The 26,705-nt window shown below is 43.1% G+C and overlaps 1 protein-coding gene across 1 annotated transcript in view; it reads right to left on the bottom strand.

Moving 5' to 3' along the window:
* Positions 1 to 517: 517 nt before the first annotated feature.
* The window catches only part of apbb1 (amyloid beta (A4) precursor protein-binding, family B, member 1 (Fe65)), a 106,322-nt gene continuing 80,134 nt past the window's right edge, over positions 518 to 26,705 (bottom strand). Inside the window, exons 10-14 of the mRNA XM_056265609.1 lie at positions 21,598 to 21,670; positions 21,320 to 21,400; positions 19,238 to 19,353; positions 4,555 to 4,731; positions 518 to 690 (exon numbers count right to left, since the gene is read on the bottom strand). Of these exons, the coding sequence (XP_056121584.1) occupies positions 529 to 690; positions 4,555 to 4,731; positions 19,238 to 19,353; positions 21,320 to 21,400; positions 21,598 to 21,670 (609 nt within the window). The 3' untranslated portion in view covers positions 518 to 528. The remainder of the gene's footprint in view (positions 691 to 4,554; positions 4,732 to 19,237; positions 19,354 to 21,319; positions 21,401 to 21,597; positions 21,671 to 26,705) is intronic.

Below are 26,705 nucleotides of genomic sequence, written 5' to 3'. Positions count from 1 at the left end.
GAAGAAAGAAAGGCATACAGGTTTGGAGCGGCATTTTTAGGGTGACCGACGAGGTCTGGGTTTGCTATCGATTCAGTCGTGGTTCTGTCCCTGTGTTGAGGTTGGGAAAGAATCAATTCTTTAGGAGAAAAAGAAAAGCAGTCAAAGCTAGCACAATATGTGTCACAACAGAGCCACAGGAAGAACAACAAATAATAAATAAGCACATTGCATAGTGTATAAGCTCATTTTAGTGTTTTGTGATAGCATGCGTAATGTTTAGTGTCTTTAGGTCGAGTAGTCCACATAACAGCCACTACATTGAAAATCCAATCTTGGTAAGTCGCATTCATACCCCGTGCTGCTAAATCACTTTTACAGTACATCCGCTAACGTGAACAAACGTGGAAAAAGCAAATGAAATTGTAGTGTGTGATAATGTAATATCTATGAATGTAACTTGTGTGCCTCTCGCTCATATAACATTAGGAGCACATGAAGTGACATGAACAAACACACAGGAGGAATGTGCAGTGAGCGCTGCTGTTCTCAGGGCGTCTGAGACCCAGATCTCTTGAAGCTACCCAGCAGACTCTGCACACCCTTCTTCACGCTGGAGCCGACCCGGCGGGCCACGGAGTCGGCGGGAGGACCGGGCAGACAGGAGCCAGTGCTGGGGGGCCGAGCGTCCAAACACTTCTGATACCTCAGCTGTAAATCATGCAAGATATCGTTTAAAACATTTTAGAAGAACAGCAACAACTAGTTATTAGATGACACACTCTGGCCAAGAGTATTGGCAGTGACAAATGTTGTGTTTCCTGCTTATTCTGTGTCTGCCGCTTCAGTATTTGTGGTGTTGATTCACATTATTTGTAGATTATTGTGCAGAGTGATCAGATGCATTTGAAATAATTTCAAAACGCTTCATTGGCAAAGAAAGAACTTTATCACAAAAATGCTAATTTCACCATGTTTTGGCCCTGGCATAAAAGACCAGCTAGATGTGGCTGAAGGTGAACACCAATACCCAGCACATTCTACGGAGAGCCTTAAAGGACATGGTGATGGGAAAAACACGAGATGGGAGGAAAAAATATATTTCAATGCTTGTGTGTTCTCTTGCAATTATATAGTTGGGTATTCACTATTTATATTGTATATAATCTGCGGGCATCAGGGAGCCGTTATAAACATGCGGGGTATTGACATAGCTTTTGAATGTGTGCTCACTTTTCACTTTCATGTTCGAATTCACGATCACGCATGTATGATTTTTATGATTTTTTACAGGATAAGATATTTGTCGATGATGCATGGAGCAGAGCAGATGCTTTCAGTTTATAATTGAAGCGTCTGTTGTCCAACTGAACTAAAAGGTTTTTATTTCTATTTAAAAAAGCACACCGACAGTGGGGGCAAGCGATGTAATGCGTTTGTGTGGTCGGTTGACGACCGCAGTAAGCCTAACTATGCTAGGGCTCCTAGACTGCGTTATTCATTCTCCATGCCGTTCAGAATAAGGTATTCGCTTCGGGCACACGCTACCATCTAACATCATTTCACAAATCATATTACCAGCACATGAGTACTATCATTCAGAAATCACTCGATCATTCTGATTGGATTAGAAGAGCAAACTGATTGATATAAAAGGAGGGAAGAAGTACTTTCAATCATTGTCTTCACAGTGTTCCCTCCTCAGAAAGGTCTGCAGTCATCATCACTATGCATTAAAGGAACACTCCGACTTTTTGGGACTTTAGCCTATTCACCTTATCCCCCAGAGTTAGATAAGTCCATACATACCTTTTTCATTTCCGTGCGTGCTATAAGTCTGTTTGACGCACCCACCGCTAGCCTAGCTTAGCACAAAGACTGGTGGGCCGTGGTGAGGAGAAGAGAGTTCGTTCAGAGTTTGGGTACGGTACGTCTCAGGTGCTGCGGTTATCACTCCGCCCAAGTAGCAGTGCTTCGCCTTCAGAGAATATAATTCCCAGTATTTATACGGTTAAAATATGCGTCTCATGTGACTTTGTTTTTTGCACACTTTGTGACTATACAAATCACAACATGTAAATAGGAAAATGTTTGCGCTATTTTGTCACTTATTTGGATTAGTATGCTTGCTGCAACCATTTACATCCAGTCTTTGTGCTAAGCTAGGCTAGCGGTGGGTGCGTCAAACAGACTTATAGCACGCACGGAGATGAAAAAGGTATGTATGGACTTATCTAACTCTGGGGGTCCCAAAAAGTCGGAGTGTTCCTTTAAATGGCCTCATGCAAGGAAATTGCACCTGAAAGAATCATTAACCAGATTAACTGAAGTGATGTCCCAGAGTGCCCAGCAAACACCAGGACGGTCTCCTCATGAGGAGCCGCTGCAGAACCGTGTCTCCAGTGCAGATCGGCTCCAGACTGAAATTCTGCAGGAAGTACAAGGATTGATTGTCCAGGGAAGAAAAGGGGAACGATGTGTCTTGCCAACAGTGGAGCATCCAGAGACCATCCATGTGTGGGGTGGCTTTTCCTCCAAGGAAGTGGCTCTCGCACAATTCTGTCCCAAAACTACGCAAGAAATAAAGAATGGTATCAAAAGCTCCAAGAGCAACTGCTCCAACGACCCTGAAGCAAGTTGGTGATGATCCGTGCATTTTCCACCACGATGGGACACGTCACACAAGGCAAGAGTGATAATGAAGTGGCTCAGATATCATTACATTTAAACAGAGAACCTGTGATCAGAACAACTAATAGCACTAATAATGCAAGAATGGATCACCATGGATCAGGATTGGCCCAGAAGCTGATATTCAGCATGCTAAAGCGAACTGCAGAGGTTATGAAGAAGGGTCAACACTTTAAACATGGACTCTTTGCATACACTGAACGTTTTTGCAAATAAAATCCTTTAAAACTTATACTGAAGCAGCAAACTTTGCACAAAAAAAAAAGTGTCAAAAAATGATGCCAATACTTTTTGGTCCCGAATGATCTAATTCATCAAAATGATCTATTTTATACTGTAAAAACTGAAGTGTGTAATTCCAGTGATTCTAAACACCACAGGTTCATTAAATAATCACATATGAATTCAAGTACGAGAGCTGCAATGGAGGGATTAACAATAGGGATGCACGATTTTGGATTTTGGCCGATATTCGATATGCCGATATTTTCAAACTAATTTTGCCCGATACCGATATATTTGTATTTTTTAAGTGCAAAAAATCTTATTAAAACTTCTATTAAAGTTCTCAGTCAAGAGCAGTGAGTGATTTCCTCTGTGTTTTGTTGTTTTATTAACATTAAAGGGATAGTTTTAAAACATTTTAATTGTCATCATTTACTCTCTCAAGTTTCTTTCTTCTGTTGAAAATAAAAGTTATCTGGAAGAATGTGGCTAACCAAACAGTTGCTGTACTCCAGTGACTTCCATAGTGTATTTAAGCACAAGAAAGAAATGAATACAGGTTTGGAACAACATTAGAGGGAGTAAATAATGACAGAATTTTTATTTCTGGGTGCAGTATCTCTTTAAGGACAAGCGGCAGCATATTATAGGTTCTGTCTCTTTAAGAGCTGCACGCGACGAGTCTAATATACACACATTTGACAAGCAGATTTTCTCTGTTTGCTTTCACTTTAGACATAACCAACTTTGTTTATTTAAACCTTGTGTGTATTTGACAGTATTAGCGCAATAAGACTCGAAAGATAACTTAGTCCAGTATGCAGGCGCTGTGACAGGCTTTTAGTTCCTGTGAGCGTCGGGTGTAACGCGCTCAGAAAAGTGCATGTTAGAACAGCACATCAGCACGTGAATGACATGTTTAACTAGCAAGACTTTGGTAGACATGCCAAAGGTAGACTGGATCTGAACACATGCAAATAATGAACTTTTGTGAATTGCAGTGTCCCGTGAGTGTAACTATCTCTGCGTTTACATGTGATGTGAATGTACGTCACGTTGTAAAGTATGTTGAGATGAAGGCGGCAGAATTGAACTGATAGAATGCATGATTCTATGATTTTTGGTCGTCACATGCGCATAGGAAACACGCCACCCTATCGGCAAGGCTCATCGGCAGAAATATTCATATCTGCTGATGATGGTCATTTTAAGCTTTTATCGGCCGATACCGATGTTGTCCCGATATCATCGTGCATCCCTAATTAACAACTTAAATTTTGGGTTCATTACCCAAACCAAGAACATGACATCAGAAGACTTGGAATATGCAGCAAAAATCATATGGACTAATTTATGAAAAAATTTAATTTATGAAATAATTTATGGAGCATCACAGAACATACAGGTAAAAAGGCACACAATTTTTAATCATAACATGTAAATTTATATTGTGGCGATCTTAGAAAAAATATCACTCACAAATGAATAGCAATAAATATTTATTAATATAAATAAATATTTTTGGACCGTTTTAGTCGCAGTCTGAAGCCCTGCACTGTGTGCAACACCATGAACTATCTGTATCTTTTTTACATGTGCAGTGAAGAATTAATTTCACTTGAATTTGTGCTGTAGATGATTAACTAGACATAAGCTTACCATGCAGGCAGCCTGTACGGCCTCACTTAGACTGGCTGCGTTAGGATCACACCAGAACATGTGACAGATGAAGTCTCCAGGTCCCTCTGCCATGATGAATGCAAACGTGTGCACATCCTTCCCGACTCCCATGAACGACAGGAAACGCACACGACACTCGGAAAGAACTTCCTCGGACTGTGTTGGTGACATTGAGAGGTGTAATATCAGAGTAGTGATTAATCTAAGCAGATTGTTACAATACAGCATTACGTATTTGTGACCGTCACAGTATTACATACAGTTGTGGTCAGAATTATTGGCACCCCTGGTAAATATGATTAAAGATGGCTTTAAAAAATAATTCTACATTGTTTATCCTTTGGATCTTTCAATAAAAATAAATAAATAAATAAATCACAAAAATCTAGTCTTTCATTGAAGTAAAATAATTAGAAGTAAAAAAAAAAAAAAATCACACTATGAAATGTTTTTTCTCCAAAACACGTTGGCCACAATTATTGGCACCCCTAGAATTGTAAAATAGTAAAAAAAAATAGTAAAAAAATCCCTGAAGTATATTCCCATTAATATTTACATTATTTAGCACACCAGGGTGACTAGGAACATGAAATTCTCTAGCTATGACTTCTTGTTGCATGAGGAAACAAAGAAAAAGAGCACAAAATTAAAGGGGTGGTTGATTGCGATATCACTTTTTTTTAAACAGTGTGTAATGCTGCTGTTGGTGCATGAACAGTGTCTGCAAAGTTGCTGCGCTGAAAGTTCAATGTAAGCAGAGATATCGACTTTTTAAAAAATCAGGAAGTTTAATGCCTACAAAAACGACTCGAATGGGACTACAACGAGATACTTCCTGGGTTTTATACACAACTAACCCGTAAATTTACATCAATCAATCTCAATCATGCTTGACTCTCTTCATCACCGCTTTCTGGGTCTGATTCTGGCTCAAACTGATACGGCAGTATTGACACCATTATTTACATTTGACCGGAGCACATGCAACTTTCGCCCGTAAAGGTAATGGGCGTGAAGTTTCCGGACAACGTGCACTACGCAGTTTAGCCAATTACAACTAACCAATCTGAGCCCATTGCCCGTTTCTGAGGACGTGTGTTAATTTCGTCCTAATGCAAGAGTTTGAGGATCCAAGGATCACAGATGGATAATTAGTAGAGACTTGGGGTCAGAAAACCTTAAAAAACATTTTTAAATTCAAACAACCCCTACATCACCACATGTTGTTTGGGAGGGTTTTAATAAAAATCCTCCTCGCTCACCCAAAAACAAACTCCAGCATATTCAGTTGTCAGACACAACTGGAACTTCAAAATGGACTGGATTCTGTGGTCAGATAAAAAAAAAAAAAAAAAAAAAAAAAAAAAAAAAACCTTTTTGGCGGAAAATCCACCAGATGGGTTTGGTGAAGACGGGGATAAAAAGAACCCAATGCCCATGGTTAAATATACAGCTGGATCTTTAATGATGTGGGCCTATTTTTTTTTAGCTGGAGGTCCTGGACATCTTGTTCAGATACATGGTATCATGGATTCTAGCAAATACCAACAGATAAAAAAAAAATAATACCTGACAGCCTCTGCTATAATGGGGAACGATCCAACAATCCTGAACGATACATCAGGACAACGATCCAAAACAAACATCAAAATCAACGTAAAAATGTGTGACCGTCCCAGTTCCTGACCTGAACTCAATAAAAAAAGAGTGGGCTGAACTGAAGAGAAGTAGCACCAGCATGGAGCTGGGAATCTAAAGGATCTGGAGAGATTCTGTGTGGAGGAATGATGGATCTGGAGAGATTCTGTGTGGAGGAATGGAGGATCTGGAGATATTCTGTGTGGAAGAATGGAGGATCTGGAGAGATTCTGTGTGGAGGAATGGAGGATCTGGAGATATTCTGTGTGGAAGAATGGAGGATCTGGAGAGATTCTGTGTGGAGGAATGGAGGATCTGGAGAGATTCTGTGTGGAGGAATGAAGGATCTGGAGAGATTCTGTGTGGAGGAATGATGGATCTGGAGAGATTCTGTGTGGAGGAATGGAGGATCTGGAGAGATTCTGTATGGAGGAATGGAGGATCTGGAGAGATTCTGTGTGGAGGAATGGAGGATCTGGAGAGATTCTGTGTGGAGGAATGGAGGATCTGGAGAGATTCTGTGTGGAGGAATGGAGGATCTGGAGAGATTCTGTGTGGAGGAATGGAGGATCTAATGAGGAATGGAGGATCTGGAGAGATTCTGTGTGGAGGAATGGAGGATCTGGAGAGATTCTGTGTGGAGGAATGGAGAGATTATGTGTGGAGGAAAGGAGGATCTGGAGAGATTCTGTGTGGAGGAATGGAGGATCTGGAGAGATTCTGTAATGAGGAATGGAGGATCTGGAGAGATTCTGTGTGGAGGAATGGAGAGATTCTGTATGGAGGAATGGAGGATCTGGAGAGATTCTGTGTGGAAGAATGGAGGATCTGGAGAGATTCTGTGTGGAGGAATGGAGGATCTGGAGAGATTGTGTGTGGAGGAATGGAGGATCTAATGAGGAATGGAGGATCTGGAGAGATTCTGTGTGGAGGAATGGAGGATCTGGAGAGATTCTGTGTGGAGGAATGGAGAGATTCTGTGTGGAGGAATGGAGGATCTGGAGAGATTCTGTAATGAGGAATGGAGGATCTGGAGAGATTCTGTGTGGAGGAATGGAGGATCTGGAGAGATTCTGTGTGGAGGAATGGAGGATCTGGAGAGATTCTGTATGGAGGAATGGAGGATCTGGAGAGATTCTGTGTGGAGGAATGGAGGATCTAATGAGGAATGGAGGATCTGGAGAGATTCTGTGTGGAGGAATGGAGGATCTGGAGAGATTCTGTGTGGAGGAATGGAGGATCTGGAGAGATTCTGTAATGAGGAATGGAGGATCTGGAGAGATTCTGTGTGGAGGAATGGAGGATCTGGAGAGATTCTGTGTGGAGGAATGGAGGATCTGGAGAGATTCTGTGTGGAGGAATGGAGGATCTGGAGAGATTCTGTGTGGAGGAATGGAGGATCTGGAGAGATTCTGTGTGGAGGAATGGAGGATCTGGGCTGGGGAGATTCTGTGTGGAAGAATGGAGGATCTGGAGAGATTCTGTGTGGAGGAATGGAGGATCTGGAGAGATTCTGTGTGGAGGAATGGAGGATCTGGGGAGATTCTGTGTGGAAGAATGGAGGATCTGGAGAGATTCTGTGTGGAGGAATGGAGGATCTGGAGAGATTCTGTGTGGAGGAATGGAGGATCTGGAGAGATTCTGTAATGAGGAATGGAGGATCTGGAGAGATTCTGTGTGGAGGAATGGAGGATCTGGGCTGGGGAGATTCTGTGTGGAAGAATGGAGGATCTGGAGAGATTCTGTGTGGAGGAATGGAGGATCTGGAGAGATTCTGTGTGGAGGAATGGAGGATCTGGAGAGATTCTGTGTGGAGGAATGGAGGATCTGGAGAGATTCTGTGTGGAGGAATGGAGGATCTGGAGAGATTCTGTAATGAGGAATGGAGGATCTGGAGAGATTCTGTGTGGAGGAATGGAGGATCTGGAGAGATTCTGTAATGAGGAATGGAGGATCTGGAGAGATTCTGTGTGGAGGAATTAAGGATCTGGAGAGATTCTGTGTGGAGGAATGGAGGATCTGGAGAGATTCTGTAATGATGAATGAAGGATCTGGAGAGATTCTGTGTGGAGGAATGAAGGATCTGGAGAGATTCTGTGTGGAGGAATGGAGGATCTGGAGAGATTCTGTGTGGAGGAATGGAGGATCTGGAGAGATTCTGTGTGGAGGAATGAAGGATCTGGAGAGATTCTGTGTGGAGGAATGGAGGATCTGGAGAGATTCTGTAATGAGGAATGAAGGATCTGGAGAGATTCTGTGTGGAGGAATGAAGGATCTGGAGAGATTCTGTGTGGAGGAATGAAGGATCTGGAGAGATTCTGTGTGGAGGAATGGAGGATCTGGAGAGATTCTGTGTGGAGGAATGGAGGATCTGGAGAGATTCTGTGTGGAGGAATGGAGGATCTGGAGAGATTCTGTGTGGAAGAATGGAGGATCTGGAGAGATTCTGTGTGGAGGAATGGAGGATCTGGAGAGATTCTGTGTGGAGGAATGGAGGATCTGGAGAGATTCTGTGTGGAGGAATGGAGGATCTGGAGAGATTCTGTGTGGAGGAATGGAGGATCTGGAGAGATTCTGTGTGGAGGAATGGAGGATCTGGAGAGATTCTGTAATGAGGAATGGAGGATCTGGAGAGATTCTGTGTGGAGGAATGGAGGATCTGGAGAGATTCTGTAATGAGGAATGGAGGATCTGGAGAGATTCTGTGTGGAGGAATGGAGGATCTGGAGAGATTCTGTAATGAGGAATGGAGGATCTGGAGAGATTCTGTGTGGAGGAATGAAGGATCTGGAGAGATTCTGTGTGGAGGAATGGAGGATCTGGAGAGATTCTGTGTGGAGGAATGAAGGATCTGGAGAGATTCTGTGTGGAGGAATGGAGGATCTGGAGAGATTCTGTAACGAGGAATGAAGGATCTGGAGAGATTCTGTGTGGAGGAATGAAGGATCTGGAGAGATTCTGTGTGGAGGAATGAAGGATCTGGAGAGATTCTGTGTGGAGGAATGAAGGATCTGGAGAGATTCTGTGTGGAGGAATGAAGGATCTGGAGAGATTCTGTGTGGAGGAATGGAGGATCTGGAGAGATTCTGTGTGGAGGAATGGAGGATCTGGAGAGATTCTGTGTGGAGGAATGGAGGATCTGGAGAGATTCTGTGTGGAGGAATGGAGGATCTGGAGAGATTCTGTAATGAGGAATGGAGGATCTGGAGAGATTCTGTAATGAGGAATGGAGGATCTGGAGAGATTCTGTGTGGATGAATGGAGGATCTGGGCTGGGGAGATTCTGTGTGGAGGAATGGAGGATCTGGAGAGATTCTGTGTGGAAGAATGGAGGATCTGGAGAGATTCTGTGTGGAGGAATGGAGGATCTGGATTCTGTGTGGAGGAATGGAGGATCTGGATTCTGTGTGGAGGAATGGAGGATCTGGAGAGATTCTGTGTGGAGGAATGGAGGATCTGGAGAGATTCTGTATGGAGGAATGGAGGATCTGGAGAGATTCTGTGTGGAGGAATGGAGGATCTGGAGAGATTCTGTATGGAGGAATGGAGGATCTGGAGAGATTCTGTGTGGAAGAATGGAGGATCTGGAGAGATTCTGTGTGGAGGAATGGAGGATCTGGAGAGATTCTGTGTGGAGGAATGGAGGATCTGGAGAGATTCTGTGTGGAAGAATGGAGGATCTGGAGAGATTCTGTGTGGAGGAATGGAGGATCTGGAGAGATTCTGTGTGGAGGAATGAAGGATCTGGAGAGATTCTGTGTGGAGGAATGGAGGATCTGGAGAGATTCTGTGTGGAGGAATGGAGGATCTAATGAGGAATGGAGGATCTGGAGAGATTCTGTGTGGAGGAATGGAGGATCTAATGAGGAATGGAGGATCTGGAGAGATTCTGTGTGGAGGAATGGAGGATCTGGAGAGATTCTGTGTGGAGGAATGAAGGATCTGGAGAGATTCTGTGTGGAGGAATGATGGATCTGGAGAGATTCTGTGTGGAGGAATGATGGATCTGGAGAGATTCTGTATGGAGGAATGGAGGATCTGGAGAGATTCTGTGTGGAGGAATGGAGGATCTGGAGAGATTCTGTGTGGAGGAATGGAGGATCTGGAGAGATTCTGTGTGGAGGAATGGAGGATCTGGAGAGATTCTGTGTGGAGGAATGGAGGATCTGGAGAGATTGTGTGTGGAGGAATGGAGGATCTAATGAGGAATGGAGGATCTGGAGAGATTCTGTGTGGAGGAATGGAGGATCTGGAGAGATTCTGTGTGGAGGAATGGAGATATTCTGTGTGGAGGAATGGAGGATCTGGAGAGATTCTGTAATGAGGAATGGAGGATCTGGAGAGATTCTGTGTGGAGGAATGGAGGATCTGGAGAGATTCTGTGTGGAGGAATGGAGGATCTGGAGAGATTCTGTATGGAGGAATGGAGGATCTGGAGAGATTCTGTGTGGAGGAATGGAGGATCTAATGAGGAATGGAGGATCTGGAGAGATTCTGTGTGGAGGAATGGAGGATCTGGAGAGATTCTGTGTGGAGGAATGGAGGATCTGGAGAGATTCTGTGTGGAGGAATGGAGGATCTGGAGAGATTCTGTGTGGAGGAATGGATGATCTGGAGAGATTCTGTAATGAGGAATGGAGGATCTGGAGAGATTCTGTGTGGAGGAATGGAGGATCTGGAGAGATTCTGTGTGGAGGAATGGAGGATCTGGAGAGATTCTGTGTGGAGGAATGGAGGATCTGGAGAGATTCTGTGTGGAGGAATGGAGGATCTGGGCTGGGGAGATTCTGTGTGGAAGAATGGAGGATCTGGAGAGATTCTGTGTGGAGGAATGGAGGATCTGGAGAGATTCTGTGTGGAGGAATGGAGGATCTGGAGAGATTCTGTAATGAGGAATGGAGGATCTGGAGAGATTCTGTGTGGAGGAATGGAGGATCTGGGCTGGGGAGATTCTGTGTGGAAGAATGGAGGATCTGGAGAGATTCTGTGTGGAGGAATGGAGGATCTGGAGAGATTCTGTGTGGAGGAATGGAGGATCTGGAGAGATTCTGTGTGGAGGAATGGAGGATCTGGAGAGATTCTGTGTGGAGGAATGGAGGATCTGGAGAGATTCTGTGTGGAGGAATGGAGGATCTGGAGAGATTCTGTAATGAGGAATGGAGGATCTGGAGAGATTCTGTGTGGAGGAATGGAGGATCTGGAGAGATTCTGTAATGAGGAATGGAGGATCTGGAGAGATTCTGTGTGGAGGAATTAAGGATCTGGAGAGATTCTGTGTGGAGGAATGGAGGATCTGGAGAGATTCTGTAATGAGGAATGAAGGATCTGGAGAGATTCTGTGTGGAGGAATGAAGGATCTGGAGAGATTCTGTGTGGAGGAATGGAGGATCTGGAGAGATTCTGTGTGGAGGAATGGAGGATCTGGAGAGATTCTGTGTGGAGGAATGAAGGATCTGGAGAGATTCTGTGTGGAGGAATGGAGGATCTGGAGAGATTCTGTAATGAGGAATGAAGGATCTGGAGAGATTCTGTGTGGAGGAATGAAGGATCTGGAGAGATTCTGTGTGGAGGAATGAAGGATCTGGAGAGATTCTGTGTGGAGGAATGGAGGATCTGGAGAGATTCTGTGTGGAGGAATGGAGGATCTGGAGAGATTCTGTGTGGAGGAATGGAGGATCTGGAGAGATTCTGTGTGGAGGAATGGAGGATCTGGAGAGATTCTGTGTGGAGGAATGGAGGATCTGGAGAGATTCTGTAATGAGGAATGGAGGATCTGGAGAGATTCTGTGTGGAGGAATGGAGGATCTGGAGAGATTCTGTAATGAGGAATGGAGGATCTGGAGAGATTCTGTGTGGAGGAATGAAGGATCTGGAGAGATTCTGTGTGGAGGAATGGAGGATCTGGAGAGATTCTGTGTGGAGGAATGAAGGATCTGGAGAGATTCTGTGTGGAGGAATGGAGGATCTGGAGAGATTCTGTAACGAGGAATGAAGGATCTGGAGAGATTCTGTGTGGAGGAATGAAGGATCTGGAGAGATTCTGTGTGGAGGAATGAAGGATCTGGAGAGATTCTGTGTGGAGGAATGAAGGATCTGGAGAGATTCTGTGTGGAGGAATGAAGGATCTGGAGAGATTCTGTGTGGAGGAATGGAGGATCTGGAGAGATTCTGTGTGGAGGAATGGAGGATCTGGAGAGATTCTGTGTGGAGGAATGGAGGATCTGGAGAGATTCTGTGTGGAGGAATGGAGGATCTGGAGAGATTCTGTAATGAGGAATGGAGGATCTGGAGAGATTCTGTAATGAGGAATGGAGGATCTGGAGAGATTCTGTGTGGAGGAATGGAGGATCTGGGCTGGGGAGATTCTGTGTGGAGGAATGGAGGATCTGGAGAGATTCTGTGTGGAAGAATGGAGGATCTGGAGAGATTCTGTGTGGAGGAATGGAGGATCTGGATTCTGTGTGGAGGAATGGAGGATCTGGATTCTGTGTGGAGGAATGGAGGATCTGGAGAGATTCTGTGTGGAGGAATGGAGGATCTGGAGAGATTCTGTATGGAGGAATGGAGGATCTGGAGAGATTCTGTGTGGAGGAATGGAGGATCTGGAGAGATTCTGTATGGAGGAATGGAGGATCTGGAGAGATTCTGTGTGGAAAAATGGAGGATCTGGAGAGATTCTGTGTGGAGGAATGGAGGATCTGGAGAGATTCTGTGTGGAGGAATGGAGGATCTGGAGAGATTCTGTGTGGAGGAATGGAGGATCTGGAGAGATTCTGTGTGGAGGAATGGAGGATCTAATGAGGAATGGAGGATCTGGAGAGATTCTGTGTGGAGGAATGGAGGATCTAATGAGGAATGGAGGATCTGGAGAGATTCTGTGTGGAGGAATGGAGGATCTAATGAGGAATGGAGGATCTGGAGAGATTCTGTGTGGAGGAATGGAGGATCTGGAGAGATTCTGTGTGGAGGAATGGAGGATCTGGAGAGATTCTGTGTGGAGGAATGGAGGATCTGGAGAGATTCTGTGTGGAGGAATGAAGGATCTGGAGAGATTCTGTGTGGAGGAATGATGGATCTGGAGAGATTCTGTGTGGAGGAATGATGGATCTGGAGAGATTCTGTATGGAGGAATGGAGGATCTGGAGAGATTCTGTGTGGAGGAATGGAGGATCTGGAGAGATTCTGTGTGGAGGAATGGAGGATCTGGAGAGATTCTGTGTGGAGGAATGGAGGATCTGGAGAGATTCTGTGTGGAGGAATGGAGGATCTAATGAGGAATGGAGGATCTGGAGAGATTCTGTGTGGAGGAATGGAGGATCTGGAGAGATTCTGTGTGGAGGAATGGAGAGATTATGTGTGGAGGAATGGAGGATCTGGAGATATTCTGTGTGGAGGAATGGAGGATCTGGAGAGATTCTGTAATGAGGAATGGAGGATCTGGAGAGATTCTGTGTGGAGGAATGGAGAGATTCTGTATGGAGGAATGGAGGATCTGGAGAGATTCTGTGTGGAAGAATGGAGGATCTGGAGCGATTGTGTGTGGAGGAATGGAGGATCTAATGAGGAATGGAGGATCTGGAGAGATTCTGTGTGGAGGAATGGAGGATCTGGAGAGATTCTGTGTGGAGGAATGGAGAGATTCTGTGTGGAGGAATGGAGGATCTGGAGAGATTCTGTAATGAGGAATGGAGGATCTGGAGAGATTCTGTGTGGAGGAATGGAGGATCTGGAGAGATTCTGTGTGGAGGAATGGAGGATCTGGAGAGATTCTGTGTGGAGGAATGGAGGATCTGGAGAGATTCTGTGTGGAGGAATGGAGGATCTAATGAGGAATGGAGGATCTGGAGAGATTCTGTGTGGAGGAATGGAGGATCTGGAGAGATTCTGTGTGGAGGAATGGAGAGATTATGTGTGGAGGAATGGAGGATCTGGAGAGATTCTGTGTGGAGGAATGGAGGATCTGGAGAGATTCTGTAATGAGGAATGGAGGATCTGGAGAGATTCTGTGTGGAGGAATGGAGAGATTCTGTATGGAGCAATGGAGGATCTGGAGAGATTCTGTGTGGAAGAATGGAGGATCTGGAGCGATTGTGTGTGGAGGAATGGAGGATCTAATGAGGAATGGAGGATCTGGAGAGATTCTGTGTGGAGGAATGGAGGATCTGGAGAGATTCTGTGTGGAGGAATGGAGAGATTCTGTGTGGAGGAATGGAGGATCTGGAGAGATTCTGTAATGAGGAATGGAGGATCTGGAGAGATTCTGTGTGGAGGAATGGAGGATCTGGAGAGATTCTGTGTGGAGGAATGGAGGATCTGGAGAGATTCTGTATGGAGGAATGGAGGATCTGGAGAGATTCTGTGTGGAGGAATGGAGGATCTAATGAGGAATGGAGGATCTGGAGAGATTCTGTGTGGAGGAATGGAGGATCTGGAGAGATTCTGTGTGGAGGAATGGAGGATCTGGAGAGATTCTGTAATGAGGAATGGAGGATCTGGAGAGATTCTGTGTGGAGGAATGGAGGATCTGGAGAGATTCTGTGTGGAGGAATGGAGGATCTGGAGAGATTCTGTGTGGAGGAATGGAGGATCTGGAGAGATTCTGTGTGGAGGAATGGAGGATCTGGGCTGGGGAGATTCTGTGTGGAAGAATGGAGGATCTGGAGAGATTCTGTGTGGAGGAATGGAGGATCTGGAGAGATTCTGTGTGGAGGAATGGAGGATCTGGAGAGATTCTGTAATGAGGAATGGAGGATCTGGAGAGATTCTGTGTGGAGGAATGGAGGATCTGGGCTGGGGAGATTCTGTGTGGAAGAATGGAGGATCTGGAGAGATTCTGTGTGGAGGAATGGAGGATCTGGAGAGATTCTGTGTGGAGGAATGGAGGATCTGGAGAGATTCTGTGTGGAGGAATGGAGGATCTGGAGAGATTCTGTGTGGAGGAATGGAGGATCTGGAGAGATTCTGTGTGGAGGAATGGAGGATCTGGAGAGATTCTGTGTGGAGGAATGGAGGATCTGGAGAGATTCTGTAATGAGGAATGGAGGATCTGGAGAGATTCTGTGTGGAGGAATGGAGGATCTGGAGAGATTCTGTAATGAGGAATGGAGGATCTGGAGAGATTCTGTGTGGAGGAATTAAGGATCTGGAGAGATTCTGTGTGGAGGAATGGAGGATCTGGAGAGATTCTGTAATGAGGAATGAAGGATCTGGAGAGATTCTGTGTGGAGGAATGAAGGATCTGGAGAGATTCTGTGTGGAGGAATGGAGGATCTGGAGAGATTCTGTGTGGAGGAATGGAGGATCTGGAGAGATTCTGTGTGGAGGAATGAAGGATCTGGAGAGATTCTGTGTGGAGGAATGGAGGATCTGGAGAGATTCTGTAATGAGGAATGAAGGATCTGGAGAGATTCTGTGTGGAGGAATGAAGGATCTGGAGAGATTCTGTGTGGAGGAATGAAGGATCTGGAGAGATTCTGTGTGGAGGAATGGAGGATCTGGAGAGATTCTGTGTGGAGGAATGGAGGATCTGGAGAGATTCTGTGTGGAGGAATGGAGGATCTGGAGAGATTCTGTGTGGAAGAATGGAGGATCTGGAGAGATTCTGTGTGGAGGAATGGAGGATCTGGAGAGATTCTGTGTGGAGGAATGGAGGATCTGGAGAGATTCTGTGTGGAGGAATGGAAGATCTGGAGAGATTCTGTAATGAGGAATGGAGGATCTGGAGAGATTCTGTGTGGAGGAATGGAGGATCTGGAGAGATTCTGTAATGAGGAATGGAGGATCTGGAGAGATTCTGTGTGGAGGAATGAAGGATCTGGAGAGATTCTGTGTGGAGGAATGGAGGATCTGGAGAGATTCTGTGTGGAGGAATGAAGGATCTGGAGAGATTCTGTGTGGAGGAATGGAGGATCTGGAGAGATTCTGTAACGAGGAATGAAGGATCTGGAGAGATTCTGTGTGGAGGAGTGAAGGATCTGGAGAGATTCTGTGTGGAGGAATGAAGGATCTGGAGAGATTCTGTGTGGAGGAATGAAGGATCTGGAGAGATTCTGTGTGGAGGAATGGAGGATCTGGGCTGGGGAGATTCTGTGTGGAGGAATGGAGGATCTGGAGAGATTCTGTGTGGAGGAATGGAGGATCTGGAGAGATTCTGTGTGGAGGAATGAAGGATCTGGAGAGATTCTGTGTGGAGGAATGGAGGATCTGGAGAGATTCTGTAATGAGGAATGAAGGATCTGGAGAGATTCTGTGTGGAGGAATGAAGGATCTGGAGAGATTCTGTGTGGAGGAATGAAGGATCTGGAGAGATTCTGTGTGGAGGAATGGAGGATCTGGAGAGATTCTGTGTGGAGGAATGGAGGATCTGGAGAGATTCTGTGTGGAGGAATGGAGGATCTGGAGAGATTCTGTGTGGAAGAATGGAGGATCTGGAGAGATTCTGTGTGGAGGAATGGAGGATCTGGAGAGATTCTGTGTGGAGGAATGGAGGATCTGGAGAGATTCTGTGTGGAGGAATGGAGGATCTGGAGAGATTCTGTAATGAGGAATGGAGGATCTGGAGAGATTCTGTGTGGAGGAATGGAGGATCTGGAGAGATTCTGTAATGAGGAATGGAGGATCTGGAGAGATTCTGTGTGGAGGAATGAAGGATCTGGAGAGATTCTGTGTGGAGGAATGGAGGATCTGGAGAGATTCTGTGTGGAGGAATGAAGGATCTGGAGAGATTCTGTGTGGAGGAATGGAGGATCTGGAGAGATTCTGTAACGAGGAATGAAGGATCTGGAGAGATTCTGTGTGGAGGAGTGAAGGATCTGGAGAGATTCTGTGTGGAGGAATGAAGGATCTGGAGAGATTCTGTGTGGAGGAATGAAGGATCTGGAGAGATTCTGTGTGGAGGAATGAAGGATCTGGAGAGATTCTGTGTGGAGGAATGGAGGATCTGGAGAGATTCTGTGTGGAGGAATGGAGGATCTGGAGAGATTCTGTGTGGAGGAATGGAGGATCTGGAGAGATTCTGTGTGGAGGAATGGAGGATCTGGAGAGATTCTGTAATGAGGAATGGAGGATCTGGAGAGATTCTGTAATGAGGAATGGAGGATCTGGAGAGATTCTGTGTGGAGGAATGGAGGATCTGGGCTGGGGAGATTCTGTGTGGAGGAATGGAGGATCTGGAGAGATTCTGTGTGGAAGAATGGAGGATCTGGAGAGATTCTGTGTGGAGGAATGGAGGATCTGGATTCTGTGTGGAGGAATGGAGGATCTGGATTCTGTGTGGAGGAATGGAGGATCTGGAGAGATTCTGTGTGGAGGAATGGAGGATCTGGAGAGATTCTGTATGGAGGAATGGAGGATCTGGAGAGATTCTGTGTGGAGGAATGGAGGATCTGGAGAGATTCTGTGTGGAAAAATGGAGGATCTGGAGAGATTTGGAATGGAGGAATGGAGGATCTGGAGAGACTTACAATTGCTATATATGTCAGAGGTCGCACGCCTCTGGAGCAACTAGGGGTTAAGTGTCTTGCTCAGGGACACATTGGTGTCTCACAGTGGATTCGAACCCGGGTCTCTCACACCAAAGGCATGTGTCTTATCCACTGCGCCATCACCACCCATTCCTCACCACCCATTCCTCACCACCCATTCCTCACCACCAATGAGGAATGGAGGATCTGGAGAGATTCTGTGTGGAGGAATGGAGGATCTGGAGAGATTCTGTATGGAGGAATGGAGGATCTGGAGAGATTCTGTGTGGAAGAATGGAGGATCTGGAGAGATTCTGTGTGGAGGAATGGAGGATCTGGAGAGATTCTGTGTGGAAGAATGGAGGATCTGGAGAGATTCTGTGTGGAGGAATGGAGGATCTGGAGAGATTCTGTGTGGAGGAATGGAGGATCTGGAGAGATTCTGTGTGGAGGAATGGAGGATCTGGAGAGATTCTGTGTGGAGGAATGGAGGATCTGGAGAGATTCTGTGTGGAGGAATGGAGGATCTAATGAGGAATGGAGGATCTGGAGAGATTCTGTGTGGAGGAATGGAGGATCTGGATTCTGTGTGGAGGAATGGAGGATCTGGAGAGATTCTGTGTGGAGGAATGGAGGATCTGGAGAGATTCTGTATGGAGGAATGGAGGATCTGGAGAGATTCTGTGTGGAAGAATGGAGGATCTGGAGAGATTCTGTGTGGAGGAATGGAGGATCTGGAGAGATTCTGTGTGGAGGAATGGAGGATCTGGAGAGATTCTGTATGGAGGAATGGAGGATCTGGAGAGATTCTGTGTGGAAGAATGGAGGATCTGGAGAGATTCTGTGTGGAAGAATGGAGGATCTGGAGAGATTCTGTGTGGAGGAATGGAGGATCTGGAGAGATTCTGTGTGGAGGAATGGAGGATCTGGAGAGATTCTGTGTGGAGGAATGGAGGATCTGGAGAGATTCTGTGTGGAAGAATGGAGGATCTGGAGAGATTCTGTGTGGACGAATGGAGGATCTGGAGAGATTCTGTGTGGAGGAATGGAGGATCTGGAGAGATTCTGTGTGGAGGAATGAAGGATCTGGAGAGATTCTGTGTGGAGGAATGGAGGATCTGGAGAGATTCTGTGTGGAGGAATGAAGGATCTGGAGAGATTCTGTGTGGAGGAATGGAGGATCTGGAGAGATTCTGTGTGGAGGAATGGAGGATCTGGAGAGATTCTGTGTGGAGGAATGGTCTCTGATTCCTTTCGTGTGCAAAAGGAGGTTGCAAAAATTATTTAATAAAAGGGTGGCAATAATTATGGCCAATGTGTTTGAGAAAATAATTAATTTCATAAAGCATGTATTTCATAATGTGATTAACACCCCAGTTTCAATTCTTTTACTTCAATGAAAGGTTTGATTTTTGCGATTTCTTTGAGTGAAAAATTAAAAGGATAAACAATGCAGATTTACTTTTACAATCATCTTTGATAATATTTACCAGAGGTGCCAATAATTCTGACCCAATCTGTATGACACTGACGTATTGCAAGATTGTTAACAGACACACTACCTCAGAAGTTATAATGGTGAGTGTAGCAGACGCCACGTTCACGTTCACCGCTGTCCAATCCTCCTTGTCTTTGTTGTTGAGGGCCGTCTCCAGCGCTACATTAATAACCTCCATGCCTTCAGGAGACACATACCAACACAACTCCACTTTGATTTCAGGCAGCTACATTTGATTTGAACATGACAATAAATAGATGTTATTTTGAGTGCTCAGAGGTGATGACACATAGGGCTGTCGCGATAACCGCAATATTGAAATACCGCGATACTGACAAGCCAACCGCACAAGAATGCGAGCAACTGCGATATTCGCGTTCTTTTTTCACAAGACTATGCCCTTCTTAAATTCTCAAGTGCCTTGGCTTGATACGTTTTTAAGTAAATATATATTAAAAAGCTTTTATTTAATCATGACTTAAATTAAAAACAGTTTACAGATAACCGCACACCGAGGAGTTGTGGCCAACGAGCCTTCATCAGGGTGTCCTATGCCCTTCTTGTTTTGCACTTCGTGCATGTGTATTGAATGTTAAAGGAGAACTCCTCCATTCCTCCACACAGCAAAATGAACCTTTGGTCTAATAAAACATTGGTACCTAGTCAACCGTTCTCTGAGATTTCTTTTCATGATAATCGAATGTAAAGATTTTTATCTCTAAAAACTGTTTAGCGTTTAACGCTAGTAATGGGGGCATCTATTAAGTAAAACGGTCTGTACACTTACAAAGTTCTCAATGCTTCGTTTTGCATGTAGGGACCCTCATTATGTTACTGTGTTAGTGTGGGGCTATTTTGAGTTTTGTTAGTGGTATAAACTAGCGATTTCTTTTTACTTAATAGATGCCCCCATTACTAGCGTTATACGCTAAACAGTTTTTAGAGATAAAACTCTTTACATTCGATTATCATGAAAACAAATCTCAGCCAATGTTTTATTAGACCAAAGGTTCATTTTGCGCCGGAGTTCTCCTTTAAATAAGCAGCGTTACCCATGTGACACATTGCTCGTCAGCTGAGCCTTGAAAAGTGGAGCTCAAAGTTAAAATAATTAACACCTAAAATAATCAACACTTATTACATCTATCTTTGTATGTATCAGCGTTTTTGAACGTGTTCGTTAAATGAACGGTTTAGTGACTTACTCAAAGACAGTCCCTTGCAGCCACCTAGTGGTGCAACAATGAAACTGTGCTGAGTGACAGCCTGTCTATCCGGAGAGACGAGCAGTGCTGGAGAAATATCAGCTGAAAGCCTCTCCTCAAGTGAGATTCGATCTAACTGTTATACATATAACAATAGTCTAACAAGCTTATTGTCAGGTTTATGTTCTGTTATGTGTACCCTTATTTTGACATTCTCTTCTGTTAACTTCACTTCCTGTTTCAACACTGTTTAGTTTCGTTCACAAGGGTTATTGAATTTTTTCAAATGAATGGTTTATTGAATGTTATTGAATGGTTTTACCCCGAAGTGATAAAATAAAACAAAATTCTGTATCAAAATTTATAGGCAAGAAAAGTAGTTTGTTTAGGCTGGGTTGTATGAATTACAAACCTGCGCACATATTTTAAAAAGCACATAACTATAGAATTCTGAATGAGCATGTGAACGCCGTCAGCGTTAATCACAGGTTCGCGTTTAAAGTCTGATCATTTCGACGGAGGTGAATCAATCAAAGTTAACTTTAGCTGGAAGTAACATTATTCAAGAACCGCTATAACGCCAAAACAATCTGTTACCTTAAATTATATGTTTATCTCTGTAAAGCTGCTTTGAAACAATTCATTGTTAAAAGCGCTATATCAATGAAGATGACTTGACTTGAATATGTCCTCGTTTTTGTGCCTGCTGACCACAACATAACACTTATTTATAAAGCAAAAAATAAATATAAATAAACCAATGAATAATTGGCGATAAAACCACTCAAGGGAATTTTCCTTCATTGCGACAGCTCTAATGAGATAGCCACATAAAAACATGCGGCAGAAATTTGTTGTGGTGCAGAAAAAAAACAGGTAAAGCGTGCATTTTGTATATAATAGCATGAGAGTAAAGTGTTAATAAACAGACGGCATCCTACCAACTGGCTTTGTCACCGGCACACGACCCAAATACCAAACCTGGAAGTGCTGGGCCAGCTCATTCTTGGGAGCTGGGAACTCTGGAGGAGAAAAGATCAGAATCAGTCATAACAGTATAATTCCATTATCCATTACAATACTCGTTTAGAGGTGATGTAAACATAAAAAATAAAAAAAACCACTTTCAACAGCGTTACATACTGTGTAACATTTAGATCCGCACAGGAGATCATCCACAAAACAAAAGCTAAATTCAGCATATCTGTCATTGTGTTACCCTGGAAAGGGATGTCCCTAAGTCTGGAGGGATCAGTGTTTAGTCTGCCGGAAGACTTCCTCTGGGCCATGATCTGGAGAAAGAACAAATAAACAAATAAAGCAAACTATTAACAAAAAGCACATGGATATTACTGCATTACCAGTCTCAAGTGTGATGCTTGCGCGTTGTGGTCTCGATCTCCAAATTGATCTCAAAACGCAGTGTTGTGCCTGAACGCGTTCATTGAACGATAGTTCATGAACATGTTCATATTTTTGGGCGAACGTGAATTGAACGTACTGTATTACTGCCTGATGAATGTTACTGTGAACTCGTTCATTCTGGTGTCTGTGAACGCACGCTCTCTCAGTTTAACTTCGTTCAATAGGGTGCCAGATTTCTATAGAGCCTTCCAGGCAAAAACCCGGCTAAAACACACCGTAAACAGGCCTTAATATGTATCGAAAAAAACACCCAATCTGGCAACACAAGCCACCAGTGTCGCATCCAAGCGGCAACCTCCCCGTCTCTCTCTTGAAACCAACACGGAAGTGAATTAAACTGCAATTCATCGACTGGCCGCTTGAGGCTGACTGCAAAAGTGAGTCAAATCTGCATCTCTCCCATGTTAAAATGCCCAACTTCACAGCAGCACACAGCTTCACGTTTACAGCCTGGTGGCAAATAGTTGTTTTGGTCTATATAGCTAATTTTGCCCTTCATGACGACTGTGAGGGGGGTGAATTTTTTTACAACTCATCCGTTTAAATTATATTAAGCCTTAAAGTTCTGCATAATTAAGGGCGTGGCCACTTGAGTGACAGGTGGATTGCTGCTGCTTTCACTGCTAGTCGTTTGTCTGCTGTCTGTTAGCGTCACCCTCAGCTGTGTTTGTGCTTTTTTCGGGATTATTTCATACAATTTAATACACGTATTATACCTTCGCCCATGCACGCCGTTGGATTCCGTCGTTGTCGAGTATGGAGAGAACAACCAGCGCTGTATTTCCAGTTGTTTCCCTCGCATGCACTAATGGATGTCTGACAATTTCATTGCTTTTTGGAGTTTAGATTTAAAAACGTCTGTAGACATAGAGACCACACTCGTTATGCGGTGCTGTTGCTCTCACGGAACAGATATGCTTATTTAACTTTTTAGTGTAAAATAAAAGTACCGTCAGATGAAATCCTGCAGGTGTCAGTGCTTTCTCTCCGTCCATGCAATAGATGCACACACTTAAATGAGCGCGGATTTCTAGTGCATTTACTTGAACTTCTGAAGTAATATCTTTGGCTTTAACCCATTTGAGAAATTGAGAGGCTGCCAAAATCAGATTTTAAAATGGACTGAATAAAGCTCTTTATGAACTTGACTGACATGTATGCGCATGAATCACTGTCACACGCACAAGCTCAGAGCAATATTGTAAGTTACTGTCTGCATGATAATACATTTTTAACTAGCAGAATAATAATGCATCACGACAGCGAAACACATAGTTGACTGCTTGTATGTTGTGAGAAATGTGTGTGATCTGTGTTATGTACATATATGTGTATACATTCTGCTCTTAACTAATTGCCCCTTGTGGGATTAATAAAGTTGATAAAAAAGTAAAGTAAATAGTCTCACTTTTAGTTACGTCTTTTAACTATTGTAGTATTTCGAAGGGCAAAAACATGAACTTTAACTATTGGCTTTACCTCTTCAATCAGCTGTCACTTTAGCGCGAGGCCAGTAGCATATAGCATTAGCACCTCAGCTCCAACCACGTCTCGCCTCTTTGTCCATTTTATTTTATCCAGGAGTGACGAGAGGTGACGCGCTGCCAAGATGGCGACGGTCGGCGACGCCCACTTTAGGCTTCAAAAACGCTCTTCAGAAACCTACGGGTGACGTCACGGATACTACGTCCATATTTTTTTACAGTCTATGGTCGCACCGCCACATGCATCATCAAAACTAAAAGCAGCATGTAGCCGACAAAGCAGCGAGGAGGCGTCGTATGATCTTTTAAATGTTTTATGACAAGGTCGGTGAGGATGGGAAAAATCGTTTTTTTTCTGTGCAAACTTTGCCCGTCGATAAAATAATTGCTGTCTGTGGGTCTATATGTGCTGTGGCAATAATACAAAAATAATAAAAATAGCTCGCAGCAACATATGGAAAAAAAAGACCTATGAACTAGTTCATTTTTGGAACTGTGAACTTAGTTCAAAATTTCTAAGTATGAACTATGAACTGAACTAATTCATTTTCAAATTTGTGAACTGAACTTTGAACTAGTTCATGTAGAAAGTGAACTTTCCCAACACTGTCAAAACGTATATTCTTATAAAATAGCCAATAAGAATGTTGTAAAGGTCGTGGTGAAGGATTTCCCTTGAGGTAATTTTGAGTGACTCAACAGCGCGCTGTGTGTTATTATCTCCATTTCTTAATTGCTAAATAAATAAGTGTTAATCTGTGGTCAGCAGGCACGAAGACAAGTACATGTTCAGTAATGAAACCGAAACTAAAAAGCGTGTTAAAACGAAGTGGAGTAAACTGAGCTCCACTATACGGTATTGACCAGCGCTGACGCCATTCATTAGAAATATCCTTAAAATGTTAAAAGGATGATTTTAGAAAGATTTCGCTTTCCTTGGTCACGGCTACCTTTTCACGAATATGACTTGATATGAAGGACAGATATTGTGTTTACATCTGCTTTTCCGCTTCAGATCTGCTGCGTGAGATCACGTGAGGCGCTTCCTCTGGCACGGTAATCTTAATAACATTGTGTAGTGTGTGATGCGCCGCGATTTTCAAATCTTGTAGTGTGAGCATGTTTAGGATTTGAGGGAAGAACATCTGCACGATTCTCCTTAACCCTCTGGGGACCAAGAACGCGCCCGCGCGTTTTGCTGTTTTTTTTTTCACATAGCAGCAACATAGACTTAAAATACTCCGTCATTTATGGTCATATAAATAAAATCAATACATGATTATAAACTATAGAGGGTCTTCTTTTTGTGTGTACACTCACATTAACATCAAAACCTTGTGTTTTTTTAAAAATAAATAAAATAAACAGGGAGTGCTTTCAGCTCACTCTGTCTCCGCAAAAATCTTTCTGAAACATGTCTGGAAAATGAACGGAAACTCCGCTAATACTTATCACACAAACATGAAACATACGTCTAAAGAACGCTTTATATTTCTACTTTTAAATAAAACAATTCACATTTAAAACAAAAATTCTCCTGCAATGTAATCTGTCAAAAACTAAAGAGAAGTACAGTTTCTCCTGTCTCAGCTCATTATCGTTAATTTGTTCACATCCACTCGCAGAGCGCGCTATTCATAAGATAATGTGTTGAGGCCATTTGCTAAATAGATAAACGCCCCCAGGCAAATGCTGTAAACACACAATATTTTTTAGTCAGATTAAGATTCGTCTTGCGCGGCTATGAGGAATAATCCTGGGACATTTACCACAGAAGGGCTGGTTTATTTTCACTTCGAGGAGGAGCAACAGATTCAGCTGAGAAGTGTAAGTGTTTTGTGCTTTGTTCTAATCGCGATATAGAATAACGTTAGTGTCTGTAAACGGACAAATAGCATATCCTACTGTTTAAATGTGAATTATGTTTCTCTCTCTGTGTGTGTGTGTGTGTGTGTGTGTGTGTGTGTGTGTGTGTGTGTGTGTGTGTGTGTGTGAATGAATGAATGAATGAACGCACAGATACGCACTGTTACAGACGAAATAAAAGAACATTTCTTTGACTAGTTTTGGATAAAGTTTTTCAAATCAAATAAGCATCAAATAAGCTTCAAAATAAAGACATCAAATAAGCTTATGTTTTGTCAATAAACTAATCAACTAAGATGTTTGTTCCAATGCAAGCTATATCAAAATAATGAATCCTCAACTTTGAAATATGTATGATCAAACTAAGACATTTATGGAAAAAGACTATTTTCTTTTCAAGATGTTTCCAACTCTAACTTTGAACTGAAATAAAACCATGTCTATATGGTGAAGGGGGTGTGATAGAAGTGTCCAGAGTATGCACCCTGTATTTTAAAGAAGAACATTTAATTATTTGCGATAAATTATTCATTCACAAAGAATTCAGGGACATTATTCATTTCCCTAAAGGTTAGAGTTTTCCTCATTTTTTAAATTAAGGCATTAAGATTTTTTATTCCTCTTCTTAGTCAACTTTAGCATGGGTGTTTTCACTTATTCTAAGCAGTGTGTGTGTGTGTGTATATACACTACCGTTCAAAAGTTTGGGGTCAGTGAGAATTTTATTTTTAGGAGGAAAGAAATCAATACTTTTATTTATCAAGGAATAATTAATTTGATCGAAAGTGACAGTAAAGACATTTATAATGTTACAAAAGTCTTTTGAACTTCCTATTCATCAAAGAATCCTAAAAAAAACTGACAGACCAACAACTGTTTCAACATTGATAATAATAATAAATGTTTCTTGAGCATCAAATCCTCATATTATACTGATTTGTGATGGATCATTTGACACTGAAGTCACTGACACTGGTGATGCTGAAAATTCAGCTTTGATCACAGGAATAAATTACACTTTACTATATATTCACACAGAAAACAGCTGATTTACACTGGAATAATATTTAATACTATAACCGATTTTTGTTGTATTTTTTATCAAATAAGCGCAGCCATGGTTAGCAGAAGAGAATTCTTTTAAAAGTATTTAAAATCGTACCGACCCCAAACTTTTAAACGGTAGTGTATATATAATTAAAAAGCAATTTTAACCAGAAACCAAAGCAATTTTAACCAGAAACCAGTCCTTTGTTGTGTATCTTTGGATTATGTTGTGTTGTAAATAAATCCAAACAATCTAAAAGCCATTCTTTTTTAAATCTCCTCATTCTTTGTGCAAGGCTCCTCATAAGGGCCTGATAGCACCTAATAGGGCCATTATGGGAGGGTCTTTGTCTTTCTCAGGTGTGAAATGCCATACATATTAATGAGAGATCACGCCTCCTCGCATAAAGCTTTCTCACACTAAACACGTCATACACATTATAAAAGACTTTATTGACTTATCTGAATGAGTAGTCAGGATGATTCTCACATAGTTTTGGAGCAA

The sequence above is a fragment of the Rhinichthys klamathensis genome, unplaced genomic scaffold (genome assembly GCF_029890125.1).
Source record: "Rhinichthys klamathensis goyatoka isolate OS25496 unplaced genomic scaffold, OSU_Roscu_1.1 h1tg000236l_1, whole genome shotgun sequence".
In the NCBI taxonomy this organism is placed as follows: Eukaryota; Metazoa; Chordata; class Actinopteri; order Cypriniformes; family Leuciscidae; genus Rhinichthys; species Rhinichthys klamathensis.
The sequence above is the reverse complement of the archived record's forward strand: the minus strand, read 5'-3'. Positions and strand labels throughout refer to the sequence as shown.